This window comes from Egretta garzetta, unplaced genomic scaffold (genome assembly GCF_000687185.1).
Source record: "Egretta garzetta isolate BGI_Z169 unplaced genomic scaffold, ASM68718v1 scaffold402, whole genome shotgun sequence".
In the NCBI taxonomy this organism is placed as follows: domain Eukaryota; kingdom Metazoa; phylum Chordata; class Aves; order Pelecaniformes; family Ardeidae; genus Egretta; species Egretta garzetta.
The window spans coordinates 491,156-512,854 of record NW_009258823.1 but is presented as its reverse complement, the minus strand read 5'-3'; the positions used below and the strand labels follow the sequence as shown (position 1 = coordinate 512,854).

At 40.6% G+C, this 21,699-nt stretch overlaps 1 protein-coding gene across 1 annotated transcript in view; it reads right to left on the bottom strand.

Moving 5' to 3' along the window:
- Positions 1-21,699, bottom strand: part of LOC104135970 (fibronectin type-III domain-containing protein 3a-like) — a 46,172-nt gene that overhangs the window by 12,141 nt on the left and 12,332 nt on the right. Inside the window, 10 exon segments of the mRNA XM_009649673.2 lie at positions 331-384; positions 1,441-1,579; positions 3,164-3,223; positions 3,486-3,640; positions 4,838-4,893; positions 6,225-6,497; positions 8,008-8,242; positions 12,095-12,171; positions 13,399-13,474; positions 18,835-18,973. Of these exon segments, the coding sequence (XP_009647968.1) occupies positions 331-384; positions 1,441-1,579; positions 3,164-3,223; positions 3,486-3,640; positions 4,838-4,893; positions 6,225-6,497; positions 8,008-8,242; positions 12,095-12,171; positions 13,399-13,474; positions 18,835-18,930 (1,221 nt within the window). The 5' untranslated portion in view covers positions 18,931-18,973.

Genomic DNA, 21,699 nt, shown 5'->3' with positions numbered 1-21,699 from the left:
GCTGAGTGATATTTGTGACAGCTACCAAAGACACAAGCCAAATGCTCACCCATTTGAAGAGAGGGTAGGAATTAACGGTGCTTTGAACGACAAGAACCAAATGAGGGAGTTTTGCACTGTCCTCTCGGAGGCTCCGAGAGGATCGTCTACTTGAATTGCTGCAACTCCAGTCATTTGAGTCAAAACTCTTTAACTGGCTTGTCCCTTTAAAACTGTCTGGACAGTTGCACTGAAAATAGCTGATGTACCTAAGCAAAAAGTATTTTTAAGTATAATTGGTCTACAGATGTCATGGTGATTTTTTTTTTTTTGTGCTAGAAAAGGTCTTACCTCATCCCATTCTAAAAGAAAATTAGTTATTTTGGAACCATTGTCATTTGAGGACTGAAAATAAAGAAACAATGAGAAAAGTTAAAATCAAATGGTTGTACTTTTCGTAAGTATTTTTGCATATTAAAAAACCATTTTAACAATTGCATATAATAAATTCCAACTGCCTTTTAAACCAAAATATTTAGCGTAGAGCTGAGAGAATTCCACAGCAGGCACACAGAACAGCTCTCCTCTTCCACAAACACACTGTGAGAATCTGAAACTCTACCGCGGGCACAGATGCTCGCATTCAGTGAAGCAAGGTAGAAAGGGTGAAAACTAGCAGCTATTTTAACTCGTTTAATTCCCCATTCCCAATGGCTCTCCAGGCTGCTATACTACTTCTGTTAAATCTGATAGCTTAGAATCTGAACTTATGACTAAGTTTTATTTTGTGAATAATGCCAGTAAGATTCTTACAGCTTTTTTCCGTGTCTCCTTGCACTGGGTGCTCACCAACTTGTCTGAGCAATGTTAAGCATTCAGACCAGCAACATTTGTGTTTGTTATGCCATACAAATTGGGAACAACCGTTACTTTCCGAGTCCAGATTACACAAATAAAGTCATTTAGCTATAAACCGTTTGCTAGGCATAAGCGTAGTCATAAGAAAAACATGAAGAGACAAGAAAACACGGTTACCAACAAGCCTTCAGAGATACCGAATATATTCGAAAGTCAGATTCAAGAAGTTAGATCTACAAACTAGCCGAAGAAATTCATCGTGAGTTGGTTAGGAGGAGACCTCTGAACGATAACATTAAGTTATATCTATTTATCATCCAGGAACCCCAAGTGAAAATATAAATGCTCTATCCTTTCCTAGCTGCCAGTTCAGAAGAGAACTCTCCTACTGAATAGTTCCCACCCAGAGGGACCTGCTACCAGCTCTAGCAGACCACAGCCATATGCAAGAAACGTAAGCGGTGAAAGAAAGCGGAAGAAACAATCGTGATTTCAGTTACCAGACTTAACTGAGCAACTTGAAAGCCAACACCTAAGGTACACAGTAAATTATTGACAAAGCTAATTTAAACACAGCACAGGTGAATACATCAGCCTGCTTACCTTCCACTGCAGACTCAGGCTGTTTTTGGTTCTGTTAATTAGCTTCGGTGCAGCTGGACAGTCCGGCTCACAACTTTCTGTGGTGAAACTCACCAATTCCGAAATGGATTCTTTTATGGAACTGCTGGTTGCTGAAACTCTGAACAGAGGACAATTAATTACGTTGCTATTGCATTAGCACCTGAAAAGTTAAGGAAGGAGCTGTCAGCTTTAGAAACGAGTTTAATCACAAGCAGTGGTTACAGCAACGAGACCAGCCTGCTCACAAGTGCCCAGTCACTCTTCTTTCAGATCACTGATTCTAAAAGACAACAATTTCACGCCTTTTTGTTTGGGCAGAAATAACAAAGCGACGAAATAAATAAATAACAAAGCGACGAAATAAATAAATAACAAAACGTGAGTTTACGATGGCACCCCAGGTTCTAGTCAGTACCTGATGCTCACCCCATAGGAAACACTACTGTCCCTTCCGTGTTCCAGGAGACAGTGCCACGCTGAGAGAGGAGTGAAAGGAGATCCCGTAGGCACACTTACAGGTCTTGAAGACTCCATCTGACATCCCTCATTTACTTTACAATGACGATCTATCACCGTGGAGGTATTTTAGTGATGAAACACACGTGGGAGGCATGATGAAAACTACAGCAAGTGTTACCAAACGGTAACAGAATACCTGACTTGGAATTAACCTTTTGCTAAAAAGACCTCGAGGTTCAAATAGAGGCAACGCTTACTTGTGCGAGAGCACGGATACTAAAATGGGCTAAATCAGCTGTCCAGGCAATAAAGGCACGTTTATCAGTGTAATTATTCAAACGGGACAGAATGTCTAAACCAGTCATGCTCATTTATGCTTGTTTTTGAGGAGCAATGACTTGACTAGTTTTTCAGAAATACTGTCCATCTTCTTAATTAGCAAATGAATTGTAGGTAAAAGAAAATTGGCCTGTACAGAAAGCAGCACCACGAACCAACCACACCCCAGGCTACACTGTGCGGGTGGAGCTGTGCTGAGTATTTAACACACACAGAGAACTCTTCCGCGGTTTAAGAATAGGCGTTTGCTTCAGTACGTCTTAAAACTTGACTCCTCCTGTGCCCCAGCATCAAGGCTCGCTCTTCTGCTACCAGATCACAGCGTTCTCCTGGCTTGTTTAACCAGCTTGTCTTTTTCCTGACCAGTTAAACACCTTTTCCAGTAAAGCTTATTTACTCTGTGGGGCAATTCTTGAATGTCATGTCTTGTTCCCTTGTACACAGCGTCTAACTTCTCCCCGTTTCAACCAGTTTCCACTTCCCTCCTTGCACTGCTACAGAAGCTTGCAGTTTAGAGAAGCAACTTTACAAATTGAGCTGACAAGTCAGACTTGCAAATCCATGTTCAAGGCCAAACTGCTTTATTTACCGCTGCCTTCAGCCTACAACAATCCCTTTCACTGAGCTCAATCATGTTGTTCTAAAAAAATACCAACGGAGGGTAACTTAGAAGTTTGTATTTGAGAAACATGAAGAGACAGAGAAGATAGTAGGGAAGAAAATGGAGGTGACACTTTGATGAAATTCAAGTGGGAATTTAGATAGCAACAGTAGCGTCCATAGCTATGATATTTTTGCAGAGTACGCCTCGTTGCTTGTGATCACGCCTTTTGCACGAAGCCAGAATAATTCTGTAATTAACATATCAACAAAAGCAGTAAGGATTTCATTCCCAGCAACATACCTGGCATGATAATCAGTTGCTGGTCTGAGATCAGGAAGGGTGATTGTTAATTCTTCCCCACTGTGAAAAGGAAAAAAGAAAAGTTACAGCTCTTCCTTATGCTTTAAAGGATAAAAGCTTATTGAAAAGCAAAACCATGTAGCGCACATTTAATTTTCATGTTTCCCATTGTCCATGTAACTCTTAGCGATATTACTTAAAATTTATTTCACGTGAAGTAGGTAGGTCTGCAAGTCAACAAACAGCTCCTGATAGAGAGATTGCCGATCGGTTACTGTTTTTAAACATCGGTATTGTGCTTAAAGGAAGAAACTAAACTTACACATAGACAGATTTAAATTTTCCATTTTTACCACTGTTGGATATTGCTACTTCAAATGTAAATGCTGCTGGACTATGACTATGGCTCTCTCCATTCTGTGAACTAACTGGGAGATTCCAGGACAGAACGGCTGATCTTGCTTGTATATCAGAAACCTATTAAAAGCATAAATAATGCAAGTAAGTTTGCTTTCTGTAATAAAAGGTAGATTAGTCAATAACATGGCGTCGCTAGTTTGCCTATGAAGCTCCTCGCTGGAGGAATTCTCTACCTTTGTAGTGGAAGTATTGAGTCATTATTTGAATTTAAATTATTTCCTCTTTTCATTTCAGAAATACCATATTAAAGGATTTCCCTTCAGACACGAAACACACATACAGACACACTACATCGTCTCAGCATACAAAGAGAAAACTTCTCTTTCACCTGCACTGTTTGCATCACTCATTTGGAGCAAATTTTCAGGTTTGGAGTCTTGAACACTGACACCAGATCGATATTTAGGCACAGTCAGACAGCCTAACTTCCTAAGTCTATTCCAACTCCCTCACATAATCTTAATATTTAACCACTAAGCTAAAGGATTAGCAAGAGGCTCTTGATTTTACGTGCTCATGACTAAAATTTTCAGTCTAAGTTTTTTGCTGCTTGATTCCCATACTCCAAATTTTCTATGACAAAGTCACCACAGCCTTCCGGTAGCATTAAGTACAGATGTCAGAAGCAGCACTGAAAAAACTACCACCGTAACATAGAATAGCTAGAACGCTGGAGCAAAACCACACCACCCGTGCTGACTGTATAGATAATGCAAAGAAGAGTTTCATTAAGTATGCTCGAGATGAAAAATCTCAGCGCAGTTTTAGCCTTTAGACATTTAAATTAACGTCACCAGACTCCAACTTCCTAAATAAGTGTGTAGATACTCAAATATTTGCTCCAATTTCTGAACATAACATAAAAAGAAGATTTGGTTTTGTAAATTCTATTCCCAATATTCTCTATGCCGAACGAAGGATGGTTCCAAGAGTGGACAGACTTCCATTAGTTTAACAGGCCCTTGGTCTGCAAGGTCCTAAAGCCCTCGCATACACCAGACAACTTCAGCAGTGGATATAGTCTTGGCTTACAGACTGGGAAACTGAGTCAGACTCGTTCAGAAAGTTGAGAAATAGTGGGTTTCCATAGCATGGTTGCCCCTTCCCAGCTATAAACTCTGACAACTAAACCACATTTTCTCTATTAAAAAACCAAACCATTAAGAAAATAGAAGAAGAGATCAATAGGACACACGTTATTTTATAGAATGTATATGCACAGAAAAATAATGGTATTTTAAGGATAATACTTACGACTGGCTTGCCAATGCTCAAGTGAGTATCACATTTCTTGGATTCCGTGTCAGATTCTGAAATTTCAAATACAAACCAGATTACTGAAAGCCCCAAGAGCAAACCAGTCTGTTACAAAAATGCCACCACAAGATGGAGTTCGCCTCATTAAGAGTTTAACAATAGTACTTATTGTGCAAAGTTCATTTCCCCTGTTTGTTTTGGCTGCACGAGGGGTAGAGACATGAACTATCCAAAACTAACAGTGTTACAAAAACCCCTTTAGTACATCCTGCACAAAGGGTATATTTTCCTAATCTGAGCATAAACGGGTTTTCTTTGACAACACAGAAACATTCCTCCAAAAATGAAAGGTGTTAAAAAAATGACAATAAGATCTTATCTCTCCATTGTATGCGCTTTCCTTGAATTTCTATTGCAAAACACTTGGTCTAGGCGTAATTTGGAAAAAGCCTGATCAAAACTGCACACCAAGAATACCTACAAGTACCAAAGGGGTTGTATCTGTAATTTTCCATGTCGAATAATTCAGGATATTATTCTGCCTGCAAATAAAACCTTTTTTCCCCCCCCTCCCATCGATCTGTATTAAGACAAATCTTTAATCAAGTATATTTTTCACCCCTGAAAGAAGTTTCCACCTCTGCTTACTTCCCAAGAATACCAAGTCATATTTCTTTTTTATTTCAGTAACTGAAGAGTTAAATACAACAGTGACAACGATGAGGACTAGACCTTGCAGTCTGACAAGACCACTTAATTTAAGACACACACAGAACACCAGAAGATGCACAAATCACTTGAGGAATCATGGCAAGAAGCTGCCTGCATTTCAGCGACATCGTTTCAAATCCTCAGGAAAGACAAAGGTACTGTACATGTATTTCAGGACGTGAGTAAATAGCCATTAGCTATTAAAAACCTCATTCCTTTGAGCAAAATAATGCACCGAACTGAAGTTACAGACAGCAACCTGTACAGACAGTTGCTCAAACCTTCCTATTTCTTGACGCTTTCAGTAACTCCTAGTTATCTGAAAAGCACCCCAAAGAGACACCAGAAGTCTTTTATGGACGTACCCACAGGTCATCCTCACTTGCAATATTGACCAGTCCTGGGTCAGAAAAGGCAGAGAAGTAAACAAAAGGGTTTAAAATTAAATCTTCCTGAAGATCTGGTTTGATAAATCTCAAATGAATAAACTTGACATTACTACTATTTCTAGAGAAAAAAAAAACAAAACCCAAACGTAATGAAAAGTATTCCAGGCTTTCTCTAACCCTGAACAGCCACAGAAATTTACAAATTCACTTTTTTCAGAAACTGTTTTGCTGTGACAAAAGAATCTAGTTTGTTTTTTTTTTTTTACCCTTCCAATGCGACCTACCTCCCATCTCCGTGTCTGGACTGCCCTTTGTTTTTCCTATCTGCTTCTGCTTTAGTGGTCCTCCTGCCCCTGGCTGTCCCTTTCCATTTCCGTTCTGAATTGTTGCACTGGAAGAATTAACAACTTTATGTGGCGAAGATGGAGGACTGTTAAGTTTATTGTTAGTATGACCGCTAGCTTGTCTGTCTTTTAGTCTTTTCTTCAGGTGTTCTTGCATTTTGAGACTCCTTTCATCTCGCTGAATGAAGTTTGTCCTCCCATGAGAACGAGGTTCTACAAAGAAAAGAGTTTATTTCATTATTCAGTACAATTTATTTGCCATCTGAGAAAGGCTCTGTAAGTTAGAAGAGTAACTACAGTAAAACCAGAACTCGCAGACCCCTGGAACGTCACTGTGCCTGCTCTGCCAGCCTGCAGATGCACGGAGCTGCGTGGCTCCCAGCACTTCGGCTTGGTGGATCTGTGAAGTCCCGAGGGGCTTCACGGTGGGTCCGCGGTGCCTCTGGGCAGCAGAGCAGCACACACGAAACCCACAGGTATTGCACTGCCGACCGGCAGAGCCTCGCGAGGCTGCAGGAACCTCACCTGAGAAAGAGTTTATGGATTGGGCTCAAATCGCTGTACGAGCACAAAGATCAGGAGAAGAATGCGCCTGGAGGTTTAATTCTTGTTTTGAAATGTTGTCAACGTTAGTTAAATGCTACAGGAAGAAACATAAACCATCTGCAAGCAAATCTCCCATTTTTCCTATTTAACCCATATCCAAATGGTTGATTTTTTTTTTTTTCCTTAAACGTTACTTCCGATCACTTGCTGAGTTTAGGGTTTGTATTTTTGTTTTTAATGTAATTCTTCAGGCCTTTCTTTGTTGTTAGCCGCTCAAGACTATGCCTTACAGTTGCGTGCCTTCCCCGATTTAGCCATACAGTCACATTTTCAAAGAAGTGTAAGCAAATTTAGGACGCAAACTAACTTTTTACAGCATAGCTTGGGTGCTACTGAGTATTTTACCCTAGACATGAGCCAAAATAGCTTAATTAGCAATTTAAGCTTGAGAGAGAGAGAGAGAGAGAATGGTCTTACACAATCCAATTTCTTTCTGTGTTAAACGCTTGTTTATACAATAAAGCTTACAGCCTGGCTTAATTCAGCAGTGATCTCGGTCCCTCACCGCAGTATGGCTTCATTCAGTTTTTAAATATAGAGTGAACCTGCACTTCACCCTCCAACACGGATTACAATGGTTTTTGGTTTATGTATGCTATTTTTATTTTCTTTCCAGTTGTATTTGGACTCTGCCTACCCAGAAAAAAGTACATTCATGCATCAAATTAAATGCATTTTCAAAAAAACTTCATGCCAAGGCTGTGAGAAAACACAGCAGTTTCGGAGTGCACAATTTTGGAGGAAGGTAGAAGCAATCGTGGCATTTACAGCAACAAAAGTAAGGATCCATGAAAAACGCACACAGTAACATGAAGTTACTGCTTTTGCATTAAATCCTTAAAAACAGAAGAACAGAAGATTTAAACTTTACACGATCATACTTTGCACATGCAGAGCAGGCTCCATGGTACCTTACAGGCAAGTCTATTTTAAGATACCCCATAAACACACATAGGGCTCAGGGAGTCTCATAACTAGCACCAAAAAAAAAAAAAAAAAAAAGAAAAAAGATCATCACAAATGTGTCAAAGAGCTATTGACACAACTTGGCTGTCTCGATCGAGACGGACCGAGCGAAAGGCTTTCTCGTGTATTTAACCATCACCTGTGCTCTCACCTTGTTCTTGAAAAACGTGTGGTGGTGGATGCTGGTGAATGAACTGTGGTGGTAGCTCTCCTGTCCCAGGAACCGGGGGGTAGACGGGGTGAGGAGGGTGGGGAAGCAAAGCATGGTGATGATGCATGTAATGTGGCACATGGGGAGGAGGAGGAGGAGGAGGATGCATGGAAGGATGGAATTCAGCCGAGTGTGGCAATACCACCACTTTACGAACTCCATTTTCTTCCACCACCTGCCAGGCAACATAAGAAATGAAACGTCAGTAAAAAACCAATCTTGTAAATATTGTACGTTTAATAATCTCTGTGCCTAAATTTACACCCGCAATCTGACAGTCATGGACGTGCACACAGAAATGAATCCCAGTGGAAACCCAGCATATGTTACTGGAAGAAACTGTGGAGGTTTAAGAAACTGAGGCCCCCCCCCCAAAGTGTTAAGCAATCTATTGTTTATGCATAATGTATATATTCTTTTAAACAAGTCACGTGAATTGATCGGGGTATAATTCCCAGTCTGCTGGTAATTACAGTTAGAAGAACTGCTTTAGACCACATCCCGGCCGTCAGCACTATCCTGCGTACAAGTCCCTGCCTGTCATCTGATTTGTGGTGCATGTCTGCGCACACGTTCCTAGCCCGTGGCAAGTACAAAGCATTACAAGTCAGCTCTGCTGTCTGGTACTACGATCCAACCCAAGTCAAATGTCAAAACATTTCATGTTTGCCACAGGCTAAGGGAATTCAGACAAGGAACCTGCCTGTGCATCTGAACTCCAGGATAAAATGGTGCTAAGACAGTGCACGCATATGTGTGCGCACGCACACTTTTAAGCTTGTGTCCTGAACTGGCAACATGTAGGCTCCTTCTGGAGTTTAATTCTGCCAACGTGAAACACGTTAGTATCGCGGCGTATTGCTATTCATACAGTAAATTTAAAATACATTAAGGTTTTATACAGTAACGCTTCTCTAAATCTTAAAACTGAAAGAGGCTGGACAGAATGCAAGCTTTGGAAGGGAAGGTCAAGAAATAACACCAGAGCAGGAGTCACAAAAAGATGCATTAAGCAAGGACGACGCTGAGGTGCCCAGTTCGCCTCCTGTTTAAGACACCGGGAGCAGAAAACCAGAGGCTGAGCTTCGCAGGGTCCTTTCGCCAGGGAGGGTTCACAGCACAGGCAGAGGAGATGGACACTGCTTCGTGGTCCCTCTCTGGTTACAGTCCGTTTTGCTTATCTGAGGGATTAAGTTTTCAGCACCTACAGTTCTGACAGGGTCAAAGGCTTCCGAGTTGACCACCAGAGAAATCACCCGGTCATAATCCAGTTTGTTTCTTCTGCCGTGATACAGAAGTCCACTGACATAGAATTCAGGCTATATCTAGCATGAAGTCTGACTCAAAAGCAAACTGGATTGCATTAAATCCTATTTAAGTGCAGACAACAAATCAATTCTTTTTGCCCTCACACAAAAAATTAAACAGGTATGAGCAATGTAATTAGGAAAAAAAAAAAAATCAATGATAGAAAAATGTTCAATATTAAAGGCAAACTGACACCTCAGAATTAATCAGGTCTCAGTAGGAAAAGCAGGCATTTTTCTTAGACTGGTTTAAAATTAGTCTGCAGCTTTGCGCTTCCTTCCTTCTACATCAGTCATCTCCTTCGAGTTGCATTTAAAAATGCAGATTGCAAATGCTGTTAAGCAGTGCCTTTAGCATTAACAGAGATGGAACATGTGGACAGCAGAAAATATTATCCGTGGATGCAAGTGGGGGGGCGTGTTCCAGCTGCAGGCTGGCATGCAAAATTGAGATGCAAAAAAAAATAATAAATGTTTTTAATGCAATCCGTCAAACAAGTAAATCATACGAAATAAAACCCGCTCTTAGAAGATTTCAACTTATTTATGCAGCCCTCTGTTACTAAAAATACACAGTTTATATTTTCAGGCATTTAAAGAAAGCACTTACACAAGAACAGGCTGTGTTTTATCCTGTTACTTCCTTCAAGATCCTCTCTTAAAGCATGTTTAGTTTGGCTGTAAGAAATCACTGTAGCTCTTCCTAGTTGGCCAAGAAGGCATTACGGATGTTGAAATACTGCGTACGCCAAAAGTACATTTTGAAAAGCTCTTCAGCAAGAGATAAAGCAAACTAATGAGAAATTATTCTTCTGAAGGGCAATAGGATCTGTCCACTCACAAACCGCTACGACAAAGCTCAGCTGCGAGATGACCTCAGAGTCAGCTTATTATTAGCAATTCTTAACAGACTTTAAATAAAAGAAAAAAAAAAAAAATTACAAGGAGAAGCCACTTAAGACTAAGCTTACACCGAATACACTTTGTTCTAGAAACAACGTGGGAGGCTTTTTGGTTCATCGACGGAACCAAATGCCCCACTTGAACTGCATTACATTGTGTAATATTGTAACACGCTACAACAGATACAAGTCAAAACTCACAGCACATTTTGATGGCTGAGTTAACTCTGTTTTATGCCTATATTAACCAAGAACACAGGGCAGAAGGGATACATTAATAGCATAGGATTTTTACATGATTTTACAGTCTGAAGTTGCTACGTCCCCAATATCTGTGACTGAATCGCTTCATTCCACTTAGGCAGAAACCAACAGATCTTATCTCCGCGCTCAGCCAGACGGTTTTGGGAACAGAAAGTTAAGGTCTCATCTGCTGACAAGAACAGTGCAAGTAACTCAAGCTCAATTTAAAGTTGGTTTCAAACTGGTCTATCCCTGTCATCGTGACCAAGGCAAAAGAACCAAACCTCACCTCCCAGCTTCATGTGAGAGCAAATACAGAACAAATGTGTTTTTCAGTTTGCACACCTCAGCGTTTGCCAGTGCTTTGCATACTGTTTGCACTGAAGACTCAATTTCATATTGATGCATAAATTATCTGGGGGATCTTTCTTCAGGGTCTGCATGAAAGCACCTACTTATCATAGCAGAAGCACAAACTGCAGAGGCAGCTGTATGCAAAAAGACAACTGCCCGAGGAACTCGGGAAGATAGCTGCAAGGTTTGCAAGCCTGCTCAGAAAACTCCTGATTCTGAATGTCACTAGAAAATGAGAAACCTAGTCTACCCCATTTCAACACTGGCTTTTAATTATTTCCCTTTAAAATGCATTAAATGTAAATCAAACAGGCTACTTCAAATATCTCTGATAACAGTTCAAATACCACTCGCAGGTCCGATCGGTTGTGACTTAACAAGGCAGAGGAGTGGAAAAATCAGTGAGACTGGAAAAGTGAAGCTGGGGGAGAAGCCGAGAAGCCCGCTCATTTCACAGGCACGCGTCACTAGCGTTAACACTCCTCTGCACGCTTCTGCTGCCACAGTGGAGCGTTTCGCTGAACATTACGGAGATCAGAGCGGGTAAAGAAAGGGCATTGGAAACTTTGGGAATATTAGAATAGAAAAAATCTGAATTAAGAAAAGACATGAAAGAGAAACATCTTATGCAATCTAGGGGGGAAAAAAAAAAAAAAGGCTAAGAGACGAAAGCGAGAACGATGCTGGTGTATGACCCACATAACCTCAACGCAAGGAACGGGAGGCTCATATCCAGCGTAAGCGTGAGACAAGTTCAATTCTGCCACTGCCCCCAGCTACGTTCCCATCAGACTGTTTCTAGCAGGGCTGAGCTCGTCAGTCCTCTGACACTTAGCAGGCTGCTGTCAGCCGCCATGGCTGGTATGACCCAGGCACCCACTTTCACCTTGAAAACAGGACCGAAGGAAAATCAAGATGCGGATCCTGTAGTGGAGCTCACCAGATATTTCAGAGCCACCTGCTATCTCACTACAGATATTCTTTCACTGCCTAAGAGTATTATTAAAAAAAAAAAATCCTGAAAACTAGATCAAATTGTACTAAGGGAACAGAAGGCGATAGAGCCTACCATAAATAAGTTAAACAGTTGATAAGTTCAATGGAAAAAAATATAAGAAATGCATTTAGCAGCCGTTCCAGATAAAATAGTCAATAGCCTTATTGTTTAAAAGCCACCCCCACAAATATACTGAAATGGAAGAATAAATCAAAAAGATTTACCTGAGATACGTAACCGGGAGGCACAAATATAGGCGGCATAGAACCGTTTGGTGACATCATAGGAACGTGTGCTGGACCTGGGAAGGAACAAGGTGCCACTCGTCAACAAACGAGGCTTTTACAAACTCGAGACATCCCTTTTGCAAAGGCGGTGGCTCACTTTGCTGCCTGAAGCGCCAGCAACTGCATCCAACTCTTTATGGAACTACTTTTAGACAAGCAAGGCTTAAACTGTACAATTTAAAAGTGAGTGAGGAGAGAAACTTAAACAATCAGGACTGCAAGTTTAAAAGATTAAAAGGTGACTGTAGCAAGTTTCCATCAAGAAGAATCACGCAATTCATGTCACCGATGGATAACTCATTTTCACATTAAAATACACATTAAGTATGATTCAGTAACTTTCAGGGAGCATCTAGAATTTTAGGTAATATTGCTGGATACAAGTCGGGCTGTACGTTTCTCCTCCAACAACCACAGGTTAGATTTATCCCAACCTCCACGCTCACACAGCCAACAGTACTTCTTTAATAGTACAAAAATCAGCACAGCTAAATTTTAGTTGTTATTTTGTGACAGAGTTAAAAGTCTGTAGCAACAACACTGGCACCTCAGTAATGCTGACAGCCGGACTAGCAACTTTTTTTTTTTTTTTTTTTTTAAAGAAGAATATATTATTTTTCACATCAAGCTGAACGAAAGCGTTCCTGTCTGGGATTTGATGAAAGCAGAATGGACACGTTTTATATAATATCATTTGAAATGGTGAAAGATTATTCCAGAAATGGAAGGACTGACAAATTCAACTTGACTTACAGGAGATATTTTGACCTGACTCAGCCTTGCAGTCCCGTCACTTACCCAGAAGGTAAAAAGCAGTTTGCAGCCACGCACAGAGGGAGCGACGCTTCCCTCTGTACCAGCAGACTGCTAACGCCACTACCTTACAGTAAAGCGAGGTCACACAGCGCCTACTGAAGTTGTTTAGATTAGTGTGGACTAAATCCCATACAAATTCACGTGCTAAGATGCTGAGAAGACAGTTATTCAAGGGTCATTACGAAAACAGCTGAGATTCTGGCCTTCTATAAATCAGCAGCAAAGTCTGCAGAGACGCAGGGAATCTTGGCAGTTTCCCAGCGCTGCCTCGTTCGTGCTTCAAGCACAAACCGAAAAATCTGATTTATTACATTGCAGAACGTAGAAAAACACATTTGACATTACAGAAACAAGTGCTGGTAGTAATCCTGTGATATTTACAGAATCAAAATATTTGGATTCAGTACTTCAGTCAGTTCCTTTACCTTGAATACACTGAATGTGTCCATCTTCAGTTGTAATTGTGAATGTTTCACCTGGGTTTACCTGCACAAGAATAACCTGTAGAAAACAGAACACAGAGGAGGTTGGTTTGGTTTTTTTTAATTTTAGAAATTCCTTGGGGGGAAAAAACCCCATCTCTTCTACCCACGTTAGATTAAAGCAATACAGCTTTGGTGGCCATAGAGAGTAAAAAAGCAATGTGAGAAACATGGACGGGTAGAATGAAATTTCTTCACATATTGATGTAAAATCATCAGTTTTGCATAATCAGTGTTTTTCTCTCATTACTACCAAACATGCTTCCCTTGATACAGTTGAAATACTTTTTATTCTCAAAATTTTTCACACTGCTTTTTCTTCTTTTATTTAACCAATAAGTTACCTACGATTCACCTTGCTCTCTAAGCTTTGCCAGTGAGATTATTCCAGTTTCAGGGCTAAATTGGCAAAATCAGGACTACACACACACACATGCAAAAGAAAACACCAAAAAATAAAAAAAAAAAAAAAAAGAAAAAAAAAAAAAAAAAAGAAAAAATATGCTTTGCCCAAAACTCAGCCATGTTTTTTCACTGAAAGCATGCTGGTACGTATTTCAACAAAATATTCTCTGATGCTATCAAGTAATTTAATGGAAGCATGCAGCCCTTTGGGGGTGGCAGGAGGTGATAAAGCAGGTCATGCCCACCACCTCTGCTCCACAGCTCCCAAAAGATCAGGTGTATTTTCTCACATGTTCAGGTAATCCCGTAGCTAAAGCAATACAACAGACAGAGAGATTCCGCAGGTCAGTTTGGAGATGACTGCATCCACTTTCACACAAGGGGTTGATCCTCGGGCAGTCCACAACATCGCCCTCGTGCTGGGCAACACAACCCATCACCTCGCTCTACCCCATTCACAGCACACTTTTCAGTGTTATTGTAAAATACTGGCAGCTGTGCTTCAGTTTTATTGTAACCGTGACAACTTTACACCAAGATTTTTGCAGCAAGATTCTACTGTATTACATAGGCACAGGTCTAATTGTGTTTGAGGGGTTTGGCCATCTAAGAAATGCAGTTACCCAGGCAAAGTTCTACCCTGGTGACATCAAGAAACGTCGATGTAAAAATTGCACTGAGATATGTTTGTAAAATTAGCTATGAAAGCTCAAAAAGAGTATAATTTTCTTTCATTCTATTTTTATCATTCTACTATTCATGGAATGAAAATTGTATCAGGTGGATCGGACCCGAAGAGATAACCTAGTGCTCTAACTCCTGGTAAAGAAGAACTACACATGATGTTAATGAGTAAGCCCATCTATTTTGTGCTGCTCGCTCCCCAGTGATGGAGCTCCACCCATGAAATAAAGAATAGAGCACCAAGAAAGATTGTTTTCTGGGACTTAGACGCCCTACCCTGTATATAAATCCTTTTTGGATTTTTTACCTGCCTTTTTTTGGAAACGGTGCAACGCTGATGACTTCCACTTCCAGGCTTCATCCATCCCTTGGCTGACCTTCTTCTAAAGGATCTCTACTAAACCCAGTCATTCCTTCTGATAAGCTGACTACCTAAACACAGTACCTGCAATTTTCTAGATTACCTTTCTAGTAATCAAAATCATTTCAGGCTCCCAAGATTGCAATTCCTCCCATTTCGTATCAGCTGCAGATTTGTGAAGTACACCTCAATTATTGGTCATTTTTAATAAAAAGATCACTGAAAAGAATGAGATTTTTAAAAAAGATCTTGCGGTCCCTCATTCAACCTTTGCATTTTGACCAATTCCACTTACTCTTTTCCAAAGTTTGCCATGTCGCTGATGTTGGCATTAACCAAAGCACATTTCTCCACCTAACACGTAAGTAAGTACAAACACACCCATGTTTACCGACGCCGTAGCTTACGTCTCCCGCTTCCCTCTCCCTCTACCCTTGCGCGTGCAGCTCCAGCACAGGAGGAAGCTGATGTTTGCACGCATCTCCTATGCTTAAACTGTTGTGTGTAAAACCAAACGCAAACGAACAGACTGTTGCACGCCGCTTAACACTGATTGTGCAGCTTCTGCACAACGCTATGTCAATCTTAGCTTTTATTTTTTAACAGGGGATGTAGAAGCATATACGAACACAGACACTGCTCCAGTGAGCTCACGGTACAGGAGGCAATTTTACTCGAGGTAGATGAGTTACTTCTGGACATAAGTAAACCACCAAACCCCCCTGAAAAGGCCACCTAGCCATTCAGTAATATTTATTATGGTTCCAGGAGAAGGACAGATGACAGATAATACTTTTTAGTATTATAATATAATATTAGCACAATTAAAATGCTGAAACTTAAGCAGATCTGTCATTTCAGTATACCAGTAAATTTATGGCTTCAATTCTCCTGAATTTCTAGAAGTACAGAGAGAGAAGCGATGTGCATTGTTTAAAGAAAAGGGACGATAACGGGCTGGGGATTTGCCAGAGCACCAAGAACCAGGAAAATTGAGATTTGCTGCGAACAGCAACTGCTGGGGATGGACGACAGCAGGGGACATGACTCCATGGGCCGGTATTAGACCTCACAGCAAGTCTCACCTTCAAGGGGAAGAAAATTCAGAGGCAGGAAAGGGATCCTTTTAGAAATTCAAAGCCTCTGAAGATGTCAGATCTTCGGAACAGGTTTTGATTAACTGAAGTTCTCACAAACAGTTCAGGAAACGATTAACTGAACTCAGCGAAAAGGATCCGAAGTGAGTGGTGTAATCCCAGGGCTGCAGAGCAGTTCAGAGACTGGAATTTCAGGAATGCATGGGGCAATGTCTCAGAGGAATGACTCACTGTAATTAATGAAGCAAATGCAGTTCCATCTATCTTCCACCAAGGAAAATTTCCAGGAAGCTCGAGTGTTTCTAATGAGTCAATCCAAGCCAAGTTAGACGACAGACCAGCGCTAGGAGTAGTCATGATGGCAGCAACTTCAGGTGTCCCACACAACCATTTCAGAACCAGTGGGATCAACCCTGTTTGAAAGCTATTTCAAAGCACCGGCCAGTGCTGTTTTGCTGCTACCCCTGGTTCATACACTTTCCATTGCTGAAGTTTTTTCAGAACAAGAAACCCTTCTAGAGAACTTCCAACATATACTGGATGTGCAGTGAACGTGATGAACTGGGTGCTGCATCTGACTGCGTGAAGCGATTGGCCAAACAGCACAAGTTTTATTTCTGAAAACAAAACCACTGTACAATACTCCAGAACTAGCCTATCCTCTACGACACAGGAAGCAAAATAATTAAAAAAAAAAAAAAATCACCTGCATTAATAAGGCTTTTAAGTTAATACACTGTTTAAAAGCAAACTTTCTGATGTGACACCATGGGTCAGAAGCTTCTCCTCTCCAGAGAAAAGTGCCACAACCAAGAGCAGCAAGTGTATTTGCTGGGCAAGTGAAGGATGGCAACACCTCATGGTTGTTTATGTACAGACATGCTAGCATGAGAAATGTTGGCACATTGACACGAAATCACGTTCCAGGTCCCGTGAAGATTTTCACTAGACAAACTCATTCGTTATTTCCAATATAACTAAATTAGAAGTCTTGGAGACGATCAGTCTTCAAAAGTCTACCCTTCAAATGCCATCTTCCCCCATGTCTCCAAGACCCAACTTTGATTGTCACCTTCTTCTGGGTCATTCTGTACACACTAGTATTCCACACACTGATCTACACCAAGGCATGCTATACAAACATCTATGGAGATGGTCTCCAATTAGATCCACTTGATCTCTTTTCCTTGTGTAACACGAAACACTAGCTACTGAATAACCTCACAGCTGGTCAGTGTATAAAGTTTCTCACTGCTAATGCTAGAACTTCAGAATTAACTTAGAGCTTTACTTATTTCAAAAACCAGTCACTATACTTTTACCTCCAGAGTCCAAGGAAAAAAAACAGAGTAGCCTTTCTTTTTTTTAAATGAAGGCTATTATTAACAAGTGAGTATACTGCAATCCTTCCCCATCTGTAGCAATTACCAAGTAAAGCATACCTCATTTAAAACTTTTCAGCACTTACGGTCTATCAGACCCTCAACAATTAATGATTATTTTGTTGTACCCTGTTTATCCACTGTGCATTCAAACATGCCAAGGTCTTCACTGTTCCTCTTCATAATCATTTCCTATGACATAGGATAACTATCCTCCGAAAACTTTTATGCAACTTTTCTTGCTGGATTAACCCCTTAATCCCTATTTCAGTTACTGGAATTTATATACTGATTGGGTTAAAGCCATGGGTAGTTTTGTCCCCTGCTTCAACAAAATGATTACTTAACTCCAGGCACATAAAGCCTTCACACTTACGTTTTGTCATCAATCCTCAAATCCTAGAACAGCCCAGGTTGGAAGGGACCTGGAGAGATCACCTGGTCTAACCTTTTGTGGGAAGGAGAGCCTAGATGAGATTACCTACAGCACCCTGTCCAATCACCAACAAACAGCTATTTAGCTATTTAAAACAAATCAACCTCTCCTCCCCTATCAGGACCAGTCACATTTGTAGCTGCCCTAGGTTAGGGGGCAGACGCTGCTCAAATTAATATCCAGTGTTAAAATGTCAGGGTGTCTGTAGTATTTCTGACTGTGCTGAAAATCCATCTCCAAACGATGGGAAGACATCTCAGTATTTGTGGTACACGGCACACAGCTTCTACTGCCAAACAGTAAACTCACTTCAAGTTTACTGACAACTTACACAAGCGTGTGCTTCAGTCACATTGTTTTGCCTTTGCTTTTGTCTGTATTTCGAATCACACTGGGTACTTCTGAAGGGTTGTGCCCAATAAAATTCTAATGTTTCAACTAAATATACTCAGGTTTCACCAGTGTGCTGTAATTATTAATGAAGATACTTAATATCAGGAAGCCAGGGTCTTTCCTCTCATTTCCCTGCCATCGACTTCTTGGTTTACAGCACTGCAGCCACTTGCTAATCTTGACTGATTATTTTACATGAGCTTTAAGAAGAGCTTTCAAAACCTTAGGGCTTTAATAAATCCATATGCTATATTTTTCCTTTTTATTCTTTGATTTTGTAGTTTAATTTTAAAGCACTTACATGAATATAAAGAACATTCCTTTTAATTTGCAATCTCTTCACACTTCCACTATATTAACGTTGAATGATTTTCTTCCTCTCTGTATTTTCACTTCTATTTTACTGATGATATCAGCGCCGAGAACCACATGCATTTCTAACTTTGCAAATCAGTATCATAGTTGCTTTATTCCAAGCCTCCTCCTCTTTCAGCCGTCACACAAGCTGTACAACAAACAATTTTTTAATCTGTTTTCTACAGTATGTTTGAATGTCAACCTCCCTACCACCACCGGCACGGTTTTATGTGACTTGTATGAAAGCGCAACAGATTTACTTGCCTGTTGTATGCTGTCCCCATTAACCATATGAGGTAGAAGTGGCACTTCATTCAATATCGGCGTAGCTTCTAATGGAGGTGGCTGGTCGGCCATCATGTCTGAAAACCATTCATTGACAACTGCTCACATTAACCACCTGCTAAAACAAAAAAGAGAGGGTCAACATGAGATATGTTTCTCGTCTCTCCTCTCCCCCAAGACATTCTCTTACTCCTTTCACCAAACTTGGTACCAATGTTTCAGAAGAAAAATACAGCAGTACCTTGAGGACATCGTTGGGGGTTTTTTCTTCTCCACAAAACACACACTTACACTATTCTATTAATTGAATCCTTTAATGACAGCAATTCAAGAATATTTGAAAACCCAATAGGAAAATATCATCAGCTTTCAAACTCCACAGCTCTCCCCCAAAGATTTTTAAATAAACTGACTTTAATTGGAGACAAAAGTTACTGTAAAATGTCCACTTCCAGCTTCACTGCACATTTAAAAACTTGTGGAAACCAACAGTCTTAAAAGTACAGAGGGGACGGATCGCAGGTCATGTACCTATATGTTCTTCATAATGGAGTACACCCAAGGAGTCCATATATCACCCTGCTTTTCATTTTTAAGCACTGCATTTAAGCAACACACATCCTTCTTCCAAAAATATGCTCTTTAAATATGTACCACGCCTATTCAACTTGACACCCCACGAGCGATGAAATCGGTACCTAAGGAATGCAATTCTACAGCAGCATAATTTACACTTAGGGAGCACTTTATTCTTAAATTTGTAGTTACAATTTCTAAACTGCTTGTACTCCAGAACCTAACTTTTAGGCCAGGTAATTCACATACTACATGCACATTTCAGTCTCTATGATGATCAAAAAAACCCCCAAACCCATATAATTACTGCAATGTAGCAACATGTCATCAATACAGAAGTCTGGCACAGGGAAAACAAAGCCCTAAGGCAACACAAGAGAGCAGAGTACTTTTGGCAAAAGTCTTTAACTGAGAATGGAGAACTGCATATGGAAGAGTGCTGCGTAGTTTTGGGCTTTAGTGAATAAGCTGTAATTACAGTAAGTCAAAATACAGTCCAAATGTTAGTGAATTTTCAGAGCATAGTTAATTCAGCATCCATAAAAAGCACGAGATAACAGGATACAGGAAATGCTGACATTTCCTTCTCCCTTCCCATCACCTCCTATAAACCCAGACAGAAGACAAAAAGCGGTTAGGATAGTCCAATTCATGAAATTAAAAATGAAAAGCAAAATCAAACCAAAACCCACCCCTCTCCCCCCCTCAAAGCTGTGCAAGAACCAAGTCTGTATATATACACAACTGCCAAATCAGTTCTCTATAACCAGTATGGAAATAACAGGGGGAGTGGGGGGTGGTGGTGATAAAAATAATTTCTTCTGGCTTTAACTCATTTCCATCAGAAAAAGTCTGTAATAAAAGCTGAGATTGCAAGGATTCCTCCCGTATTACCCTGACAAGGTAAAGAAGCTGGTAGCATCCATAGGTAAAACACACATTCATGCTTGTTTGCAAAAGCGTGTCAGAATCACCGATACAAGCACGCAGCCGTAAAATACAGCACAACACAATACCCAAGACTGCCAAAGAAACCAGCTTGTTCTGCAGCCCAGTTGTTTTCCAGGGCTGCTCCAGCACCAATTTCAAGAGGCCAAATATGACCGCACAAGGGCTAGACACGACCTCTGATGTTTAAATTTGTATCTGGTTTGTCCTAAATATACTTAACTACCTTAGCATGTTATTTATTTCCTGAATAAAATAATCTTCCATCCTACTTGTCGGATTTTGAATTACTTCTGCCAAGGAAACGAACTCAGATGGTTGGATGTAACTGTTCCACTTAAAAATGCCTGTGCTGTAATACCCCAGTCAGAATGTTAAAATTAAGGCAGAGGTTTCTTCTGCTATACCTCTCCCATTTTTAGAGGTTAGATCTGAGTCTTAAGAGCCATAATAGGAATTCAGTATGCACAGGCAGATTGAAAACACTTTATTTTATATCTGCATAGTGTCTCAATTTCTTTCATCTAAGAACCTCAAAGACGGCAGAAATTAGCACTTAACACAAAGGGGAAAACCCTTTACCCAAAAGCAACTGCATCTGCATTCAAATGTTCAGCTAACCAAAATAACCAGCTGTAGAAAAACGTGTTCTGAAACAAGTCCCAATGCCACCTGCAATTTTAAATAAACGTTCGAAGTTTCTATCCTGGTCTCCTACGTTGGCCCAATATAATTCTCCGAGGCTTCGCCTACACCAGCGAGCAGCACGGCGTAGCTCGTGCAAATTGTAGAGCGGTGTTGGCTCCACCGACATCCACGTGGTTTTTAGAATCCTTCATCTACTGCCTAATGACACGGGGATTGCTTACGTTTACACCTACACACACATCCTACTTGCTTAATGCTGTACCTTCACATTTTTCAGAGGAAGAACTTGATGCTTGGAGTATTAGGAAACAAATGTTTTTATACAGTTAATGACAGTCTCCAAAAATAGCAAATACGATTTCATGTCTTAGCAGCACATATGGTCAGAGAAAATAGAAATACTCGCACAAATGAAACCATTTTAATAACTCTTGGGCAGTTTCACCTGGCTCAGAACACTACTGTTTTACTGTACAGCTGGGCTCGGTTGGCTGCAAGTGGCAGAACCTTCATGATAAAAAGGAACACCTCACGGCAATCTGATCGATGTGCAAAAACCCAAGGTTTTTTAGGTTTAGAGCACAGCTTCATTCCTTGAAAATACTGGTAAGAGAGCAGCAAAAGACACTGCTGCTCTCAAAGGTACCGCCTGTGCTGGTAAACAAGCAGGGG